We start from the raw sequence: 23192 nt of genomic DNA, 5'->3' as shown, positions 1-23192 counted from the left end.
CAGTTTACTGCAATTCAGAGTATAGATACCATAAAATTAAATGGGATCCAGGTTCCCTCATCCAAAATTCCCAGAATGCATTGCAATGTAACAATTCTCATTCTCTTCATTTGCAGCATTGTTTAAATATACTAAATACTATGTTTGCAAATGAAACACCGACTCCTAACGTTGTTTTAACATGAAGGAGAAATTTGCACCCTGGAAAATTGCGAAAACACGGGCTTGGCCACGTCGCGCCACCTGTTGGTGGTATTTTGTCAGTGCAGCTCAGCGCAATGTGTCTCATCCAACGCTTCTGTGCAGTTCACGGGTTTTCAGGGCGGAGAGCGAGAAGCGCTGAGAGTCGCACTTCCACCAGCAGTCTCTCCACACATACACACACACTGATCAGTACTAAACCTCACACACACACGCACACACACACGGGGCTGGACTCACAATCAGCCGGGTCTTACCATTGCCGTCTTCGGCTCCACAGCCGCCTGAACATTTGGGAATTTCAAGTGGTTTTAATGTTCGCCAGAGCGAGCGGTAAGTCAAAGCTTTGTGTGATAGTGCGTTAGAATGCTAACACGGTTAGCCGGTTAGCATCTGTTTAGGACAATATTACCGTGGGCTACACAGCATCCATTAATGCGGTTGTGTTCTTGACAGCTGTATGCATGATCTGTGGGAGCAAACGATGCTGGATCGGCCTGGTTTCAGCGTATGTGTGGTCATCACCGACTGTGTCAGGAGCGTGTAGCCAGTTAGCTATTATTTATATCCCCTTCCTCTATGGATGCATGGAGCTCGTAAGGAGCTTATGGGCCAGATCAGGCCTGGCATGCATGGGCATATGAGGTTTGCTTTCACATTATGTGCACATCACCAAACATGGATGCTTTCCCTCTCTTTGTACGTGTAGATTTGTTAGCATCGACGCTAGGAAATTGTTTCGTGATGGTGGACGTTAACTAGTCTGTTTTGTTCCAGGATGTACATTCCTAATTGCATCCCATCAAGAAGACTGATGTTGTTGAGTGTGTATCTTGGTAACTGTGGTTTGAAGCTCTCAGCATTAAAGGTTATATCCATTTGTTGTGATCACATTACTGCTTGTCTGTGTTTGCAGGTTTCGTTTTAGTCTAATGGTGTTATGGACACTAAAACGCTGATATTTGCTGGATTTGGTGCCTTAAAGTCTTCACTTAGAGCAGTGGTACTCAAACTTTTTTCATCAAGTACCACCTCAGAAAAAAATTCTCTCTCCAAGTACCACCTAAATGAGCAGTATTGAAATTCAGTAGTGTAGTAGGCTCAGTAAAGCAGCTACAACTCTGCACAGTTAAAAAAAACGTGGCAGATTACCTCAGAAATATAGGCTATATGTCATATATGGCATATTGAATACATCATTTTTGATAAATTTTGAAATGTATTTAGCATGTACATGACATATTTCATTCCTCCATGTACCACTAGAAGGAAGCCCGCGTACCACTAGTGGTACACGTACCACAGTTTGAGAACCACTGACTTAGAGCATTAATTGTTCATTAGTCCTTTCGGACTTAATTGCAGAGGCAAGTAGAGTTCAGGAGATCAGGTTCAGTTGTAGTGCTGTAGACTTGATCAATATATCTCATGTCACAGTGGAATGTGTAAGGTGTGGAGCACGTTCCTTCAGCCTGCTGTACTGTAATCTTGTTGTTACGCAACCTAGAAGGTAAACCTGGGCCCATGACTGCTGGCCATTTGATTGTACTGTTTATATGAGTAATAACCATAACTTTTGGACTAACTTAGTGGTTTAAAACAGCGACACATGCCTTAAAGGGACAGCTCACTCAAAACTGAAAACTGTCATCATTTACTCATTCACTTGTCACAAACCTGTTTGAGTTTCTTTCTTCTGACGAACACAAAGAAGGTTAAAAAAGAAAGAAATGTAAGAGCTGTAACCACTGACTTCCATAGTATTTCTTGGTCATAACATTTTCTTAACTGACTTTGTGAGGAAGAAACACCCTCCGGTGGTTTCTAAACCTGTTTGGGAGTAAATTTACATTTTATGGGTGAACTATCCCTGTAACCCTGTACTGAATTTGAAACATGCAAGGCCTCTAAATTGCTAGCATGATTTGGAGAAAAAATGAAATGTTGTACACCATTTAAAGATAAAAAAGCAGACATATGAATAAATGTGTTGGTAATAATTTAATGTGAATATTTACGAAACCTTCCAAGTCAAGGATCGAATATGCTACAAAAGGCATTTTGGGGGAACGAATTCTGTATCATTCAGTCATTGTTGGTCTACATTACATTGATTTTCAGGACACAAAATCAAAGACACTGCTAAGCTGATCTCACCAGCCACTTTGTTAGTACCTGGTTGGACCCCCTTTTGCTTTCAGAACTGCCTTAATCCTCCGTGGCATAGATTCCACAAAGTGCTGGAAATGTTTTTCTGAGATTTTGCTCCATATTGACATGATAGCATCACACAGTTGCCGCAGATTTTCGGCTGCACATCCATGATGTGAATCTCTCATTCCAGCACATCCCAAAGGTGCTCTATTGTATTGATATCTGACTGTGGAGGCCGTTTGAGTAAAGTGAACTCATTGTCATGTTCAAGACACCAGTCTGAGATTATTTGCGCTTTATGACTTGGTGTGTTATCCTGCTGGAAGTAACCATCAGAAGATGGGTACACTGTCGTGTGAAAGGGATGGACATGGTCAGCAACAATACTTGAGTAGGTTGTGGTGGCGTTGGCACAATGGTCAATTGGTACTAATGGGCCCAAAGTGTGCCAAGAAACTCCCCCACACCATTACACCACCACCATCAAGCTGGATGTATACCTAGTGCCTCATCGCGCACCTCCGCTGGCTGCATGCACATTTCACAAAACGGACGAGGCTTTTATACTTGACGTGTTTGCCGTTGTGATATTCTTTAAAACAAAAAACCCACTGTAAAGTAGAGCGGATAAACAGAAAAGTAGGAAGTTTCCGAAACTCTGTAATATCATTAATATCGTTCAAGTTGTGTATTATTTTTATAGATTAATTTAATGATTATAAAGATTTTTATAACTATTCATGATTTTTTTTAAATCAAACTTTGATGCATTACTTGCTTTTGTTCATATCTCGGACAGTTCTACCTATTAAAGTTTTTTCAAATGTTATTAATAACAGAACATGGGCTACTCTACAAATATATTTTTTATTATGGTAAAGAATAAAAGCAAAAAAAAAAAAACGACACTTTCTAAAAAATACTGCCTTTTTTATTTAACCCACTCAACAATTCACACATTACTGTTTGGCTAGTTTGTCCTCTACTGATATGCTAAAAACGCAATAATGGTCCAACATTATTACCAATAAAGCCTAGAAAAACAGGCATCAGTATATTGTAAACCGATAGGTTCAAATATTTCCAGATATCAAAGAGATATTGTGGCACTACATTTCAGTTTTGTATCTATTACATGTTTTAAGTTTAAAATTGTAATATATACATCTGTGTTAACCTTATGAATGGTGGAAAAACATGTTCTTTAATTGTTTATTAAAACCACCCTGGTCTCCATTTTTGCCATTGCCTCTTTTTTTTGGTTGTAACAAACTTATTCCTCAAGTTTTTCCAATCTTTTTTTTTACAACAACTTTCCTCCTTTTCCACTGCTGTTGCAATTTCTAGCCAAGAATTATTGGTCGTGCGTTTTAGACTAAAGTCTCAAAAAAAAAATCATGCTCTCCGCCAGCTGAAATCATGTCGTGAGCACCCAAAGTGAATCTCCGCAAACACATCGATGACGTCACATTCATTGTACGTACTCAAGCGAACTAGCAAACGCGCCGAGTATAAACCAGGCTTCAGCCTGAACCATTGATACAAGGCAGGATGGATCCATGCTTTAATGTTGTTGATGCCAAATTCTGACCCTACCATCCAAATGTCGCAGCACAAATCGAGACTAATCAGACCAGGCAATGTTTTTCCAATCTTCTATTGTCCAATTTTGGTGAGCCTGTGCGAATTGTAGCCTCAGTTTCCTGTTCTTAATGACAGGAATGGCACCCGGTGTGGTCTTCTGCTGCTGTAGCCCATCTGCCTCAGGGTTTGACTCTCTTCTGCATACTTCAGTTGTAACAAGTGGTTATTTGAATTACTGTTGCCTTTTTATCTGCTGGAACCAGTTTGGCCATTCTCCTCTAACCTCTGGCATCAACAAGGCATTTGCACCCACTGAAGTTGGCTCACTGTATATTTTCTCTTTTTCAGATCATTCTCTGTAAACTCTAGAGATGACTGTGTGTTAAAATCCCAGTAGAATTTTCTGAACTTTTAGAAGGTTTGATTATTTAAAAAAAAAAAAAAAGGTAAATGTAAATGTAAAATACTGTACACTAGAGCTGCACAATTAATCGTTAAAAGATTGCAATCTTGATTCGACCCCTAGACGATCTTAATCTAGCATTTCTACGATTCTGCCAATCTTATTTTCAAGTTCAGGAGAGAAGAAAAGGCGGCTGCACAAGTCTTTTCATTGTTTCACACACGTTGCTCAGTGACATTGACACCTCCAAATGATGTTGAATGAGTCAAGTACTATATTTATAAGGTATAATTCACCTAAAAATGTTTTTTTTTTTTCTTAACAATGATGTTTTCGCGATCGGGAAATCACACGTGACATGAGCTGCTGACCGTTAGCTGTTATCACAGAGAGGGCGTGCTTAATGATAGACGCGCGCGCCTACTTTAGTGAACAGAATCTGCATATGTTGCGAATAACAGGTAATACAGTTGCAAATAATATTTAGTTTGTGTCGCAGAGTGATCGTTTGGGAGTCGCGCGTGAAGTATGTACAAGTACTTAGCAGTCAGAATGAAACCGAAAGTGAGCACTTCGTTTAAATGATCATATCGCATTTTAGAGTTATGATTACGGCAAGCATTTGGTATGTTTTTTCTTTCATTGCGAACCCACAGTTGTGCATGAAAATAAATGTTTACAATGTCAGTATAACTACTCTAGCCTATATATTGTTGAATCTAATCTGATAATGGCAAATGTCTGATTTTACCAGTGAATTAAATTGTCTAATATGACAGATTGCAAGCATAATAGCATATATCTCAAACATAATAATTCAACATCAGAATTATTATAAGTAGAATAGAATTATTTATAGAAACCAGTAGACCTACACATATTATTATTATCGATGTTGTGCCATATGTTTGTTTTTACCATACCTTTATTTTACATCTACACAATCGTGAGAAAATCGTGATCTTTATTTTAAGCAAAAAAAATCGCGATTCTCATTTTAGCCAGAATCGTGCAGCTCTACTGTACACTAAATGAAAGGATTGTTAAAGTCAAAGTAACGTGCAGATACGTATCTATTTTAAACATGCAAATTAGTGTCACAAATGTCAATGTTGTGTACAAATGTTTTCTTTAATTTTCTATAAACAAATCTAAATATTTTTAGAATATAAGATGCTCCTGGTTGAACCATGACCTTACCTGAGTAATTATACTGTGTAGTATTGCACAACAGTTACAGTACATTCCAGGCAATTAAGAGTCATTGACTTGCAGATTGTTAGCTCATTTGCTGATGTATCAGGAATTCTCTAAAAAAAAAAAGGTGGAGCTGTTGGCGTGTAGTTGTAAAAGGATTGTAAATATGTTCTGATTTCAGCGTTTGGAGCCTTCAAGATAGGGGTTGGTTGTGCAGCTGGGGTCATTTGAATCCATTATGACTGCACAGTAATTGGTCGTCGGCCAGTATTGGGCATTACAACTGGGACGTGATTTATTTAAGCTTTGCTGTAGGCCGCTCAATAGGCAAAGCTAAAATCTGAAATGCTGTTTGCGCTAATCTCCCACTTGGGTTGTGTACAACTGGGCTTGGAGCATCTGGGCCCTGTTGTTTGGAAGAAGTCCAGATTTGTTGAATGCATACTAATATTATCCATGGAAATTCTCACCACTTCAGTGTGGGCTTTGGTGTTAATATCAGTAATAATCAGCTGTTTATGATGACAACATAATTACTAGTGGAAGGGGCTGAACAATGGCCCAAATCCTCGAGCAATCGCTCCTCTTAAGCCACAACAAGCTGTTTTTTTATGAAAAGGGAAGGCCATTTCTTTTGGTTGAACAAAAGCTGGCGTAGTGGCCTGTAGTGTTCATTGTTAATGAACCAAGCCATTATTTGCGTACTATAAAAGCACTATGGAAAATTAATGGACCTTGCAGGCAAATTAATGTTGTTTGCCAGGGCTAGCATACTGCTGATTCTCATACTTAGGTTTAGATGTCTCCATGAATCCAGAAGTCATCACAAAAAAAAATTCCCTCATGATTTGCTCAACTTAATCATTGCAAAAGTTTGTGAAATTCGTAAATGTGTAGCCAAAATATTAAGGGTGTCACGATCCTCCAAATCCTTGATTCAATTACATTTTCGATTCTAAAGTCATGGTTCGATTCGATGTTCGGTTTAAAACAAGAAAAATGAGACAAAATCATAAATCATACAGTTAATGGATAATAAGTTACACACATAATTGCCACCTGTCAATCACTTTTTCCGCGGGACTCGTGAATATTTAAAATGACATTTAAAAACTAAGACCTATTAGTGTAAACAGGGCCTGAGTGTGTATTTTTCGCAAGCGGATGTGCAACGGGGGCGGGGCGGAAGATCGCAATGCCTGCATTTGTCTAACAGCCCAACTCTAATAATTACAAAGCAGAGCTTGCAAACTGTGTTTTGTTTTTTTGTTTTTTTTTGTTGACAACACGAAAGTTGTCAACATAACTCATTGGAAATCCGAAACACTTCACACCGGCGACTTCATTGAAAGAGGAGAGGGTTTAAGTTATGTCGACAGGTCTCCTGCCTCTGCAGTTCAAAAATCACTTCAACAACCTTTTTTTCCGCTTGGCAAGCCAAGCTGTCGTGACATGGGGGCGTGGCAGCATCAACGATTCCATTTTTTGATTCGATAATCAAAATTGAGCATGAATTTCGATCAAATTTGATTTAAAATCGAAATCGTGACACACTTAGTATTTACATGTCTAAAACATAAAATAAGCATTGGGTGGTTAAAAACACTGCATAATTGTGATAAAACGACAAGTCTTTATCTGGCTCAGCGCCAGCTATCGCATCAAAGCTCAGTTTGAATTTTTCATGTCATGCTTCTTTTGTTTATTTAGTGTGAAATGCTCCCACAGCTTGAATGACTAGGGTCACACAGATTTCTCTGCCTTGGCCATGTATCTTTTATCTAATATTACCTCTGCTCGTTTTTCTGCTTTGTCCTGTCTATGAGGCACTGAACTCTGCTGGCATCGGTCCGCGAGAGAGGCAGAGTGGATTCACTTCGCTCCGTGCACAACTTAAAATTTTTTTAATAATCAAACGTCTCTGCGTCGCGTGACATGACGAATCAATTTCTTGCCATTGCTTTTAGTAATTGATTTTAATCGTTTTTAATTGATTCGTTGTTGCAGCTCTACTTTGGAATTTTGTCGAATGGAAGATTTGCATCATAGATGTGCAGCCAACAAATCCACAGCAATTGCATGATGCTATTTTGTCAATATGGATCAAAATCTCTGAGGAATATTTCCAGTACCTTGTTAAATCTTTGATTGATTGATAAAGGCTTGATTGATTGAATAGATGCCACGAAAGATCTTAAGAAAAGTGTGTGTGTGTTTAATTCTTCTGGGGAACCAAAAATTATTCTTTTATGCCATTGATTCATAAACTCTCTTTTGGAATGTACAAATGATAACTTATAAACAGCCTAATTTTACTTGGTGTAAGTTTGGAATTGCTTGTTTACATCCACAGCAAACTATTAGCATGTGAGGCATTTGACTTAAGTATGAGTGTCCGCTATTTAAGAGTTAAATAAATAATGCCCAAACAACACATTAAAATGTGAACTTCATTTGCCTATGAACACTGCTTCCTGTTGTGTTCATTTGTGCTATTCTGGTGTTAACAAAAGGAAATTTTGTGTTACACCCAATTCTAAAGAAATGTGACCAACTAAAAGGATAGTTCATCTAAGAATTAAAAGTGGCTGTTAAGTTATTTACCCTCAAGCCATTCAGAATGTTAATGAATTAAGATAAAATATTTTTAGCTGAACTATAATTGTGTTTAGTAATTCATAATGTGCAACTCAAAGTCTAGAGGTACTGTGAGAGTTATCCTCGGCATGCCTCAGTAACTTAGAAAAAAATACTCGTCTCATTTTTAAATTGACACTCTGTATTAGGGCGAATTCTGGCTAAAATGTGAATCACAATTTTTTTTGCTTTAAATCAAGATCTCGATTCTTTCTCACAATTTTTTAAAAATAAAATAAAGGTTAATATGAGTAGCCTATTATTATTGTTAATTCTCAAACATATCGTCACCTTGGAATTATAAGGTTGATTAATTAATGATAAATAATATTGTGAATATTCAAGATTTGTAAATTCATACAGCTCTGTATAACTTAAACAGTGAGCACTAGTCTCCTACATCTTCAGTGTTTCCTCTAGGAGTTTTTCCAGCTGTGGTGGCAGACCTTTTACACAAATCTAACTACCTATGGCGTTATTTCAACGACAAATAGAGAAATGTTATAAACGCAGTATTACAAGTCAAGATCATATTTAAGTGTAGTACTCTTTGCTTGCACAACGATTTCCTCTGCTTATGCACAAAACCTCTCGCACGCCCCCAAATATAGGCGGATCAAGCGCAGATCTTCTTGTGCGCTCTTAAATAAGCACTGCTGAAATGCGATTTAGCTCGTTTATGTAGTGATTATGTCTCCAACATTTATTAGATTTGCTAGGAATATTTATGAATGTAGTAAACTATTTGTAAACCATTCAAAAGATGCCCCTTTTAACACAAAATCGCATTCAATCGGCCCCTGCAGCCAACTATAAATATATAAAATAATATTTTTAATCGTTTAACTAATATATATATATATATATATATATATATATATATATATATATATATATATATATATATATATATATATATATATATATATATTATACAGTGTATACTGTATCATATACAATTTTTTTTTTCTTTGGAACAAATGGATTATAAATATGCTACGAACATGTGAAAGTCATGGTAGTCATCTCCAACACTGGCCTGAGGTTAATGCCACTAAAATTGAATCAGCCCTTTTAGGAGGCAGCGTCTCCTCTGGAGCACAGGCTTACAAGCCATACTCGTGGCTTTTATTTTTTCACTAACAAGAAGAAATCAATACAAATCTATGATGGTCCTCGTTGAAGCCTGTGGCGGTGCAACCTCTCTCTATAGCCTGGGATGATGGAAATATTTCTGATATATAGCTGTTATGGCCATACAAGCATGAGAATCCCGTATTACTGAAACTAGAATTGAAAGCTCATCTTAAATCTGAAACACTTGATTAAGATTGCATTAACTGTATGTTTGAGCTTTTATATAACTGAAGAAGCAATAAATACACATTCAGGGCTCAACAATAAGGACTGCCCGATGGCCCCGGGCCAGCATGAGAGATGTTCAGGACAGTAGAGAGAATCGTTACTGGCCCGATCAGGCCAGTACTGTCTTGTCATTCAATTTTAATTTGTCTGCTACTATTTGTCAATTGAGTACAAATACAGTCTTAGAATCGAGAAACAATTTGTGCTTTTAAGTCTCAGAATGCTACGTTTTCTGTAAAGTCATAAACACCATATTGCTTTTTGGTTCCTTTTATCTAATTGGTTGTTGTGAGCAGCACGTTATTTTTTTCCACAACCTGGTAAAAACCAGAACAGTGATGAGACGGCAACATCAAATTATGAGGCTAAAAGAAAACGTCTGTTTCCAACGTTGTGGGAAAAGATATTTACATGGGTACAACACAACGAAAAAAATGAAGTGATGTTTTGCATAGTTTTTCATCACTTTTAAGTCATCCACTTTTTGTTTGCCAATAAAATACCTGCACATTTTCCATACTGCTGTATTTTACTGCTAAATATTTTAACATTTTAAAAATATTTAAATTCTAGATTCAAAGACAATATTTTTGACACTTTATTTAAAATATATGGCTAAAAAAAAGCTATTTATTTATTTATTTTGGTGGGGCCAGTAAAAATTTTGGCAGGGCAAGTAAAAATCTGAACTGCTGGTCCAGTCGGGCCAGTAGAAAATGTCCTTAGCGTTGAACCCTGTTACATTCTTCAGGGGGTTTTAAACGTATATCAAGGCACTAATGTAACTACATGTCACAATGATGCGTAGTGCAAACTCTGTTATTGTTCCTCTTGGTTACGAGCGTGGCCGTTGCTGAGAGCCGCGAGTGTTTACAAGTGTTGAGTCCCGTGAAGGAGATGCAGATGGAAACTTTTGTTTTGTGTTTACCTCATGATTAAAGTTGTTGCACATCCGCCGGTTCCCGCCTCTAAATGACCAAGTTTGAGCTACTTATAGCATGTAGAAAAAAACAAAAAACCTGCAAAGAAACTCGACACAGAGGAACATAAAAACCAACCGCCAGCTAGAGTTTTGGAGTGTTATTGCAGAGCAATACAAACAGCGTGCAGAACAGAAGTATAAATGCAGAGCTATGCACAAAGAATGTGCCATGGGTCAAGCCAATCACTCGATGCAGAAGTATAAATCAGCCTTTAGTGTCCCACCAGTGACGATATACAGCCCTATCTCACTGCTACGAGTTTGGTATTGCTTTATTCATCAGTTTGACGGCACAATATACTGTATTTAAAAAAGAAAATTAAACACGGAGAATCTAAAAAAAACCTTTTGTACCGGGATCTAGTTTCTTCCACTTACCTTCTGATACCTGTAGAGCAGGGGTCTCAAACTACCCGCCCTCCTCCTCCCTATGGCCTGCGACTGACGTCAAAAATGAACAAGATTCGGCCCCGCCAAAACATATGTTTTTTAACCACTATTATTGTTTTGCCGTCGCGTCTAGTTACTTGTGGTTTTCACCCGCCACCTAGTCATCATTTAAGTCCTGCACTCAGATTAATTTTAACATTATTTTCTCTCAGTTTGCGGTCCGAGAGTAACACACATTCGTTTTGTTCTGTGGCTGATTTAAACGTTAAAATATATGTTCGCAAGTTCTCTATTTTTACTAAAGCTCTATTTTTGTAAATATTCAAGCGTTGTTTTATTATCAGTTTTATACCATCTGTATTTTGTTGTACAAACACTTCTTCATGGTTTACACGTTATGCTGGTGGTGTAACAAATATGATAATTTTGCGAATATTTGATTCAAATAGTCTCATTTAATAACTTCTCCTCATGATTATTAAGATTTGCATAAAAACATACACATTAGTAGAATTGTACTGCTGATTGAATTGGAACTGAAGTAATTGTGACTACATACATACTTGTCCCCTCTCAGTTATAGTTTTATAAAAAATAAGGAATTTGAGAACAATTGCCAGTAAAGAAATTTAAGTTACCCAAACTGCTTTCTGCTCTTCTTGCGCTACTGGGATAAAACAATTGGCTGGGACAGAATGAAAATTATTATGCCTATTATTTGTAGTATTTTCATATCAGTTTAATTTCCCCTTCAATATTCGATATATCCCCCTTCACACAACGCTCGGCCATACACACAACCACCACAGATATATTTCAGCAGCTGATGTGTGACACGATAAATGTGCACATTTGCATTATCACCAGTGACAGCTAATGCTTGAAATACAAACATCATGTCTGTTGTCCTAAGATGCATCAGTTATATCAGGTTTACACTTTTTTTCTGGTGCTTAAATGTTAAAATGGCCCTGCTATGAATTGCCAGTCACTAAAATGGCCCCTCACCAGTTTGAGTTTGAAACCCCTGCTGTAGAGTCACGATCGACGTGTTGACGACCACTGTTGTATATGAAGGGCCTACTCACACTATGCTATCCGAACCGTGCCCAGGCCCATTTCCCGAATCGTTTGAGAAGTGTGAGTGCTCTGAATCGGGCTCAGGCGCGGTTCACTTGGGCTTTGGCGCGGTACGCTTGTATGTGAGTGCAAAATGCACCAGAGCCCAAAACTGAAAGCGAGACGTGACTGTTAAGGGACTGTTTCATATGGATTTATTAATCATTCTTACTGTTCAATAAACGCAAACTATCGTAGGTTATTGAAGATGCAAACCCGTCACTAGGCACGAAAGCTGCGCACCTTCAGCAAACCTCCTAATTCCTGCAGCACAAGGACTTTATGATTGTTTATGAGCGTCAAAAGTGGCGGATCTGTTCAGCGAAATATTTGACTGCATGTCACCGCATCCCAAATGACTAAAACAATTTAACTAAAGAAATCTCCACTGTGCTGAGCGAAAGCGCTTACTGAACAGCGCATCATCGATGACGTGAGCATGCCCAGGCCCGAATGTAATATGAGTGCAGGCCGTTGGGGAAGACGGGAGGGGGGACAAGCGTGCTTTGTAACTGTACAAAGTGTGATAACAACCTAAGAGAGTTCATGGATATCATCTTAAAATATCTGAATTTGTGTTGTGCTGCAGTTTTATGTGGACTAACTCTTTAATTTTTAATGTCCCTGGACAAACTCTTGGCAAATACAGAGCTTGATGTGATAAAGGACTTCAATGTGAAGATTACAAATTTAAAAATTGAAATACCTATTAATGGTTCTAATAACTAATTGTGTTCTGGTCTCTCTCTGACAGAAACCTGCCATCATGGGATTGCAATTACCAGCCAATGTGCTGAAGTGAGCTGGATTTTTCCTCCAGTTTAAGCCCCGCCCCTCCCCCAGGGGCCACTCCCCCTCCATCCCACCGGAGGACCAGCAATCATGGCAGGAATCAAGCGCGGGTATGACGGGAAGATCGCCGGACTGTATGACCTGGACAAGACATTGGGCCGCGGGCATTTCGCCGTCGTCAAACTAGCACGTCATGTCTTCACCGGTGAAAAAGTGGCAGTCAAGGTAATAGACAAGACCAAGCTTGACACGGTCGCGACCGGTCACCTCTTCCAGGAAGTCCGCTGTATGAAACTGGTCCAACATCCCAACATCGTTCGGCTCTATGAGGTCATCGACACACAGACCAAACTCTACCTGATCTTAGAGCTCGGCGATGGTGGCGACATGTTCGATTACATCATGAAGCACGAAGAGGGACTGAACGAAGAACTGGCCAAGAAATATTTTGCGCAGATTGTGCACGCCATCTCATACTGTCACCGCTTACACGTGGTTCATCGTGACCTAAAGCCAGAGAATGTGGTGTTCTTTGAGAAACAGGGCCTGGTCAAGCTCACCGACTTCGGCTTCAGTAATAAGTTCCAGCCAGGAAAGAAGCTGACCACCAGCTGTGGCTCGCTGGCTTATTCTGCCCCTGAGATCTTGCTGGGAGATGAGTACGATGCACCTGCTGTGGGTAAGTGTGTGTGTAATTCATTCACACTCCAAAGTACATTACAAATATTCAGTATGCCTGAGGCGTTTATTAAGTACTGTGTATTTCCTGTTAGTTTCTCAAAACTGGTTCAGCATTACAATGAATTATATTATCTGGCAAGTAGTTTTGTTCGCAAGAATAGGTATTTTAAGGTTGTAAAAGCAAGTAGTGCAAGATTATTTGTGGTACATTCACAAGTAAACAGTGTCAATCATGTTTTGTGGCACATAGTTTGTAAGGAGTTAAGAAAACAGTATTCTACACACAAAAATAAGTTGTATTTGGATTATTATTGGTAACTGAAACTAAAGGTATAAACTAAAGGTTTATACTTCTACGTCAAGCACACGTGTATGGTCCGACGCAGCCTTCGAAGTATTGCATAGCCCTTACTCTGGCTTACGCCGATACGTAATTCTCAAAAACTGTAACTACACATCACAAGGACACATAGCGCAAGCTCTGATTGGTCGGCTTGGTATCGGTGATGTGTGGGCGGTGCTGAGAGCCATGAGCCTGATAAAGTGAGTCTTTACAAGTGTCTATTCCTGTGAAGGAGCTCTAGAGGGAAACTTTTGTTTTGTGTTTACCTTATAATTAAAGTTGTTGCACGTCTGCCGGTTCCCGCCTCTGAATGAGCGAGTTTCAGCAACTTGTACATTAAGGTAGCAATCATAAAAAACAAAACACCAACGAAAAAGCCAGACACCGAGAAACATAACCTACTGCCAGCTAGCATTTCGGAAGTGTTATAGCAAAGCAACACAAACAGCATGCAGAAGTATAAATGCATGACAAGGAATGTGCCGTAGGTTACGGCAATCACTCGACGCAGAAGTATAATTCAGCCTGAATCCAAAACTTTGCAGTAAAAAACTTGCTAAATGCTCAACGTACTATGCTAACTAACTATAATTGATTATAAAAATAAATTGGTAATAAAACATTTCTCATGTAAATATTGTAAATGTAATTTAAGTTCTGTGATTTTCATCTGTTTTCGTTAATATTTTGGTCTGATCCCAGTTTATTGAAAATGTCAAACAATCATGGTGAAATAAATTGAGATAAGTATCTAACGATGAAAATAAATTGCTATCTTGTTGTGTTATTAAAAGTTGTTATCTTATTTTTTGCAATGTCACCATTAAGGCTGGGCCAATAAATGGTGTTAATAAAATTTATGTCAATAACAATAAGCTCCAGACCTTTTTACTCTATGTTGATCCAAGAGCCAATCACATAGCAGAAATTTGCAACAATAGGATTCGAAAAGTGTTAGAAAGGTTCCAAATTTTCGGCCACCGAAAATTTATCGGTTAAAAATATGTTGTGCTATTTAATGTATCCTCTAATTTTTGTTGCTTCAGTCACAGTTAGGGTACTTTTTTTTTTTTTTTTTTTTTTTTTTTAATTTGGAAGAACTAACAATTTATAAATAAATATATATCGAAAAATATATTGTTATAGTTCAAAATGGAAAATAAATATTAAGATCATTGTCATATCGCCCAGCCCTAGTCACTATAGGACTTATTTAATGGCCCCATTCCACTAAGTGGTACACTATGGTACAATACAGCTCAGTACAGGTTACATTTATCAGCCTTGTGTTTCCACTGCTAAACGGGGACCAGTGGTACTCTTGGTGGGCGTGGTGTACGACAGAAAGTTTCAGTCGACATCATTTTCGCTCGAGGAAATGTCTAAAGTAAAGCTGAACGGTTTGTTCACTAGGGTTGTCAAATTTAAATATTTCTACGGTGCACCGAGATGCAGACGGGGACAATTCGATATCGGTTTAGTAATACTCATTACCGATTATTATGTTCTGACGTCATTTGTGATGTCGTAATAGAATAGATTCTACACTTGGTATAATGTCTTGGCTGTGTATTTAAAAATGGCGGTTCCCTTGTTTTCATTCGCCTTTGCAAAGGGTATCCAAAAAGTGGTACGGTACGGTTTGCTTTTGGGTACCTTTTGACAGTGGTAATGGTCATAAAATCATTCTGAACCGTACCACACTGTAGCATTAAGTGGAAACGGGCCATAAGTTAGATTTAGAAAAATGCTTAAATATGTTCTCAAAGTAAAAGAGTCTATTAAGTTAGTGACCCCTTATATTTTTTTCAAACATCAGACTTCAAACTGCATAAAAACTATGAGTGTTGTTACCACTTTACTGGACATTTGCTGTGTAACAAGTGATTTAACTGCAGCATAATTGATTTAATAGATTCCTATATTGATTTTCTAGTATTATCTGTTGCTGTAAGGCATCTTCTACAGCTGTCAAACATAGCTTAACCTCATTATCAGGAAATGTGTCAGAACAATCCCTTGTTAACCAGAGATACTAGCAGTTGTGGTTCTGCTCTTCAGTTATGAAGAACAACTGTCATTTGAGCTTCAAGTTCTGGATCATTAGGTTATGGATTATTGAAGTGCGTTGGCGGAATTCCTTTCATCATTGCATGTTAGCTCCTTGAGTTAATGAACACAATCATGCAAGTTGATGCAGGTTGGGTAACCTTCCCAAGAGTAAGAAGTGGTAGTTGTGCTAGGCATGTTAAGGCAGGCAAAGCTTCAGTCCAACATCTGGACAATACATGACGAAAATGAAATTGATTTCTGTAGATCTATTTACATAATATTCTTTAGGTGAACAATTAATAAAAAGAAGTTTTTTTTTTTTCAATCTTCAAAGTCTGACCATTTGGAGTGGCGATCCTTCTATGAAGACAGTTTAACTGCTTCAGCCACAATATTATTAACCATGTCCCTCTTAAGGCCTCGGTATACCTCAAGGAAGTTCTCTTTAGTTCTTAGTTTGATGGCAAAAATAAAAGTTTAAAAAGGCTGAGTCACTGTGTACCATTTCCGAGCAATAAAACAAATACCTATGTATATTTTCTTCAAAATGATGCCATTTTAGGTAGTTTTCAATCTAGCACATACTGGAAAAAAGTATTGCATAACAGGAAGACAGGGTGGAAGACAGGGTGAGACAGGGTGAGACATAGAGTAGCTCCTCCTCATTCTCAAAAACAGCCAATAGCTTGTTTCGACTTTAATTTGAAATGCAAATCTGATAATGTTGCATATACAGTTGAAGTCAGAATTATTAGCACCCTTGAATTATTAGCACCACTGTTTATTTTTTCCCCAATTTCTGTTTAATGGAGGGAAGATTGTTTCAGCACATTTCTAATCATAATAGTTTAAAAACGTATTTCTAATAACTGATTTATTTTCTCTTTGTCATGATGACACTAAATAATATTTTACTAGATATTTTTCAAGACACTTCTATACAGCTTAAAGTGACATTTAAATGCTTAACTAGGTTAATTAGGTGAACTAGGCAGGTTAGGGTAATTAGGCCAGTTATTGTATAATGATGGTTTGTTCTGTAGATTATCGGGAAAAAAAATAGCTTAAATGGGCTAATAATTTTGTCCCAAAAATGGTTTTAAAAAATTAATAACTGCTTTTATTCTAGCTGAAATAAAACAAATAAGACTTTCTCCAGAAGAAAAAATATTATCAGACATACTGTGAACATTTCATTGCTCTGTCAAACATCATTTGGGAAATATTTAAAATAGAAAATCAAAATCAAAAGGGGGCTAATAATTCTGACTTCATCTATACATTATATCTATGGATAAGAGGTACGTTTGTCCTAATAAGCTTTAATTTCTACATCCATGGTGCAGTGTTATTCTAGAGGAGAAGGCTCTTTTGCTTTAGCTTTGTTGTCTCTGTATCTCTGTACACATTTGAATGGTAACTGTCACAACACAGCAGTCATGGACACATCGTCTTTGGTTAATTGTATTTCCAGCCCTTATACAGGCAGGTGGTGGCACAGTTAATCCGCTCTTTGTTTGAGCCGAGCTTTCCCTGCTGGAGCCCTGATTAAACACTCTTTATTGACACTGTCAGTGTGATCAAATAGGCTCTGATGCCGGTGGGTTCTCTGCTGAGGTGATTTCTGGTTACGTTTCCTAATCGATAATAATTTGTTCAGAGTTTGGCTGGGCAACCGGTTTAATTCTTCGTTGTGCTTCTGGAAAAGACGCACCTCTGTAAAACAAAGACTGACCCTTGAGCGGGGTGTATTTTGGAGTGATCTTTTTTTTTATTGTTGCTGTTAAATACATCTGTAAGGAAATATTTTCAGTATCAGCACTTCTCTTTGTGCTAAGATGACAGAGTTCAGAAAACCTCTTCGCTGTGCTTCAGAAATCATCATCTAGGTTGGACTTGACGTTTATCCTTCTAGAATTGAATTGATCATTGGATTGTTTGCTACAGCAGTCACTTCAGCAAAAAATCAGGGATTTTTTAATGTGGACAACTAAATAGCAAATAATCTCTAATAAGTGCTACAATAAAGCGTTTATTTTGCAATGGCATTTAGGTTAAATCTACATTAATTCAATTTACACAGACTGTAATACGTTAAAAGTTAGCCTAAAAAAGTAGAACATTTTTATTGTACTGCAACTTGATGTATCACCTATGCATACTTCTATTTGCTTCATCCTATTTGTAACCAAATTCTTTGGTAATATAATATGATATGATATAATATAATAAATTATTGGTAAGGCTCACAGCCTCACAGCAAGAAGGTCGCTGGTTCGATCCTTTTCTCAGTTGGGATTTCTGTGTGTAGTTTGCATGTTCTCCCTGTGTTCGCATGGGTTTCCTCTGGGTGCTCCGGTTTCCCCCACAGTCCAGAGACATGCGGTACAGGTGAATTAGGTAGGCTAAATTGTCCGTAGTGTATGAGTGTGTGTGTGAATATGTGTGTGGATGTTTCGTAGAGATGGGTTGCAGTTGGAAGGGCAGCCGCTGTGTAAAAATGTGCTGGATAAGTTGGACTAAACCAACAAGAAAATGATTGAATGATATAATATAATATAATATAATATAATATAATATAATATAATATAATATAATATAATATAATATAATTAATATAATTAATATAATATAATATAATATAATATAATATAATATAATAAAATATAATATAATTTAATATAATATAATTAATATAATATAGTATAATATAATATAATATAATTAATATAATATAATTAATATAATATAATATAATTAATATAATATAATTTAATATAATATAATATAATTAATATAATATAATATAGTATAATATAATATAATATAATATAATTAATATAATATAATATAATTTAATATAATATAATTAATATAATATAATTAATATAATATAATATAATATAATATAATTTAATATAAAATAATTAATATAATATAATATAATATAATATAATATAATATAATTTAATTTTATATAATATAATATAATATAATTTAATATAATATAATATAATTAATATAATTAATATAATATAATATAATTAATATAATATAATATAATATAATATAATATAATATAATATAATATAGTATAATATAATATAATATAATATAATTAATATAATATAATTAATATAATATAATTAATATAATATAATTAATATAATATAATATAATATAATTTAATATAATTTAATATAATATAATTTAATATAATATAATATAATATAATATAATATAATGTAATGTAATGTAATGTAATATATTATAATATAATATAAATGTGCATGGACACCGAAGGCGGCAAGAGCGTAAATGTATTCTAATATGACAATGTTATTTTGTTCTTCATTAATTCAGGTTGAATGAATTGGTCTACTAGCATTGCTACTAATAGCTGCAATGGCTTGAAATATTGAATTGCTCATTTGGCAATTACTTAAAAACGGGGGAAATACAGAGCATGCCCAAGTATAATGGATGCAGAGCTCTGTGCAGTAATGGAAACACATGCCAAGATGTCCTAACCTTGGCCTCGCCGTCTTCATAAAATTGATGAGAAGTGGAATTCATGTTCAGCATAATTAAATCATCTACAGGGTTTATTTGGAGACTCTTGAAAGTGACCCAACTTAATACATTTTCCTTATATTTAATTTTTATACTTCACATAGGTCTAAATATAAATCACTGAGATGTATGTAATCCTGTGATTTATTTTTTTCATGGATATATAATTATTGAACATCTTTTATCTTTCTTATTTGACCGGTTTGAGCATGATTTCGGCCTCATCAAATTTATCTTTGACTAATTTATTTTTATTGTATTATTTAAGCCATTTACTTGAAATCAATTGAACACTTGTACTACAGAGAATAACCGGTTTGTTAAAGGACACCTAGGTTAGGTTTCAGATTTTTTATTATACCTTTTATAAGATTCTATTTTATACATTTTTGCACCAGGAGGCTGTTTTGTTGTACTGCACCTTTAAGGCTAGTCCTCTCCGCCCACCGTTATTACGTGCCTTTCAGCGTCCCTTAATGTCCTTCCTCGGCTGCGTCAGACAACAAACAGACATAAAGGAAGCAGATATCATGTCGCGTTTGTGAGAAATACTACGGTAAAAACTTTACCAATGAGTATTTGATGCATTTGTTGTGTTAAGATGAGTCAACTTAACAATGAGTCACACACAATGTCGTTACAAAGTTCACCCGCACACACACCGATACACATGATCACACAGACAGACAGACTGCGCGCGTTTAGCTTTGCACTCTTTTTGCATGCATATGTGACAGGATACAGGTTAATCTCCACTGTTGTATGGATATCTGTTATGTTAATGTACAAAATAAACCTGATTTAACATCCACAAACCGGGATTGAAGCGTCTTCTTTTATAATTGTTCTGACACGCAGCTGTGCTGATTAAAAACTAATAAAAAAAATTAAAACTGAACAGATCTTTTATTCCCGTTTGTTTTGCGCTCGTCTTCTCTTGTTGATATGATTATACACGTGACTACCGGGACATGTTATACGCTACTGTCAATCAATTCGGTGGGCGGGGGAACCGCACTCCTACGTAAAGTTGCAGTCGCTCTAATTGGTTCACCCTTTTTATGTTGTTAAATTGAAAAAAGGACTGGGTGTGTTTATATCACCCCAATATGAAGGTCTATACACTATATATACACATATGTTTGTCCAACAGCTTGAAAAGTAGGTTTTTCACCGTAGGTGCCCTGTAAAGTTTGAAATGATAGCAGTTAAAATAAATATTAGACTTCACCTTGATCAGAAGTGATGCCTGTAACAGATGTAAGCAGTTCATGACCTTGTGTTTTGGTCATGTTCAAAATTAACTATTGGTCTAATATTTTTTTTTCGCAATTTCGAGCCTTGTTTCATGTAATCTCTTTGCTGATAGGACTTATATTTTTCATATATGTTAATAAGTTTCTACATTATCTGGAAAAAGTGCAATAAAAATGTTGAAAATATATATATATTAAATTCTAGTTTAATTTGTTTAATTCTTTTTTATTCTGTTGATTAAAGAGTACTATGGAATGTCTACAGACACCCTCTAATGCCAAGAATAGATTGTAATATTTGTCTAGCTCTGTTTGCTTAACCAGTTTTTAAAATATTAGTTGCATGCATTCATTTTTTTATGCTCTTATGTAATCCCAGGGCTTTTATTCCAGGGTGCAGGAGCCACTTACATTCCTCTGACTAAACAAATAAGCGCTTCTGTATAAAATATCGGATTTAGTTTTTGTCCTCTTCTAATTAAATGGGATCACAGAAGCATGTATAACAAGTTGTTTTTAATTAAGTGTTCTCCGTATACTAGTGACTTAGTTGCATCTACATCATGTCCTTGTAATCTTAAATATTTATTATTTACTGCAAAGCTCAAATTTTCCGTGTTTTCCTTCGGCTCTGCAATGTTGACATTTGTTCCATTTGTTGCATGATCATCTAAACACCGGAAACACAAGCTGAATTCTAGTACCATGGAGAAGGATGTGTGTAAATTCAATCTTGGCTTTGGTTGATTGCTTAAGTCTGAGCAACTACAATGTAAAAATATGCATGGTTTCACACAATCGATTGGGACAACGTGAAGGAATTAAGTGAATTAAACATAAAACAATTAAGTTGTCCAGCTAAAAAGACTCAGAATTAATTAGGTAGTTTGAACAAACAGCAAACGTCTTTTTTTTTTTTTTTTTGAGTGTAGGCAATATTTCACCAGAGTACTTAAAAAGTGCTGCATCACCACTTGTTCCCCTTGATTAGATAAAAGAGGAAAGTCTTTTGTTTTTTCCAGCTTGTATTGGTCTTCTGTGTGTGCATGTGTGGCTATCTACATCTCTGGCCATTCAGTCATCTGAAACCAACACCAAAGGAAATAAATGAGCCACAGACACGTATAAAGGCTGATGGCTGAAGTGCAGCTTGTGTGTGAATGTTCTCCGATTTCAGGTTTACCTCCTAGAGCGTCTCACACCTGCTATAAATGACTTTATCTTGAGCTGTCTTTCATCAGAGCATCATGAAATGGCACGTACACTATATTATTGTTGTCACGAAACCAACATTTTGGCTTTAAAACGATACCAATACTAAATTGATGCTACAGCATTAAAAACAAAAACAGGAAAAGTCATTGAATAGAGCTATTTTTATTTATTTATTAACAATCAGTGTTTGTGATTAAGCTGAAACAGAGTATAACAATTTAAGTAAAAAATAATTGGATAAATAAAAAAAAAACTAAAGTATATTTTTTTCAGCAGAATTGTTAGCCCTTTTGAAATATTAGCCCCCTGTACATTTTTCTTCCTGATTTTCTGTTTTTTTTCAACACATTTCTAAATATAATAGTTTTAAAATCTAGTTCAACCAACCAATCAAACAAATAGACAACCAACCAACCAAACAAATAAACAACTAACCAACCAACCCACCAACCAGCCAACCAGCCAACCAACCAAACGAATAAACAACTAACCAACCAACCAGCCAACCAGCCAACTAACCAAATAAATAAACAACTAACCAACCAACCAACCAGCCAACTAACCAACCAAACGAATAAACAACTAACCAACCAACCAGCCAAACGAATAGACAACCCAACAACCAAACAAATAAATGAATAAACAACCAACCAAACAAATAAATGATTAAACAACCAATCAAACAAATAAATGAATAAACAACCAACCAAACAAATAAATGAATAAACAACCAACCAAACAAATAAATGATTAAACAACCAATCAAACAAATAAATGATTAAACAACCAATCAAACAAATAAATGAATAAACAACCAACCAAACAAATAAATGAATAAACAACTAACCAAACTAAAAAACAACCAACCAACCAACCAACCAAACAAATACACGAATAAACAGCCAACCAAATAAACAGCCAACAAAATGAATAAACAACCAAACGAATAAACATCCAACTGACCAAAAGAAGAAACGAATACACAACCAACCAACTAAACAAATAAACAACCAACCATCAACCAATCAAACGAATAAACAACCAGCCAACCAAACGAATAAAGAACCATCAACCAACCAAACGAATAAACAACCAACCAACCAAACAAATTACCAAACAACCAACCAACCGAATAAACAAATAAACAAGTACACAAATAAACAACCAACTAACCAATCGAATAAACAACCAACCAACAAAATAAACAACTAAACAACCAACCAAACAAACAATTTAACAAGCAACCAA

At 36.1% G+C, this 23192-nt stretch overlaps 1 protein-coding gene across 1 annotated transcript in view; it reads left to right on the top strand.

Annotated features, from left to right (window-relative positions):
* The first annotated feature begins 377 nt into the window (after positions 1 to 377).
* The window catches only part of snrka (SNF related kinase a), an 86218-nt gene continuing 63403 nt past the window's right edge, over positions 378 to 23192 (top strand). The window contains 2 exon segments of the mRNA NM_001193327.2: positions 378 to 534; positions 12787 to 13503. Of these exon segments, the coding sequence (NP_001180256.1) occupies positions 12915 to 13503 (589 nt within the window). The 5' untranslated portion in view covers positions 378 to 534; positions 12787 to 12914.

Source organism: Danio rerio, chromosome 16 (assembly GCF_049306965.1).
Source record: "Danio rerio strain Tuebingen ecotype United States chromosome 16, GRCz12tu, whole genome shotgun sequence".
NCBI lineage: Eukaryota > Metazoa > Chordata > Actinopteri > Cypriniformes > Danionidae > Danio > Danio rerio.
Note: the sequence above shows the minus strand (reverse complement) of the source record. Positions and strands in the feature narration are given on the sequence as shown.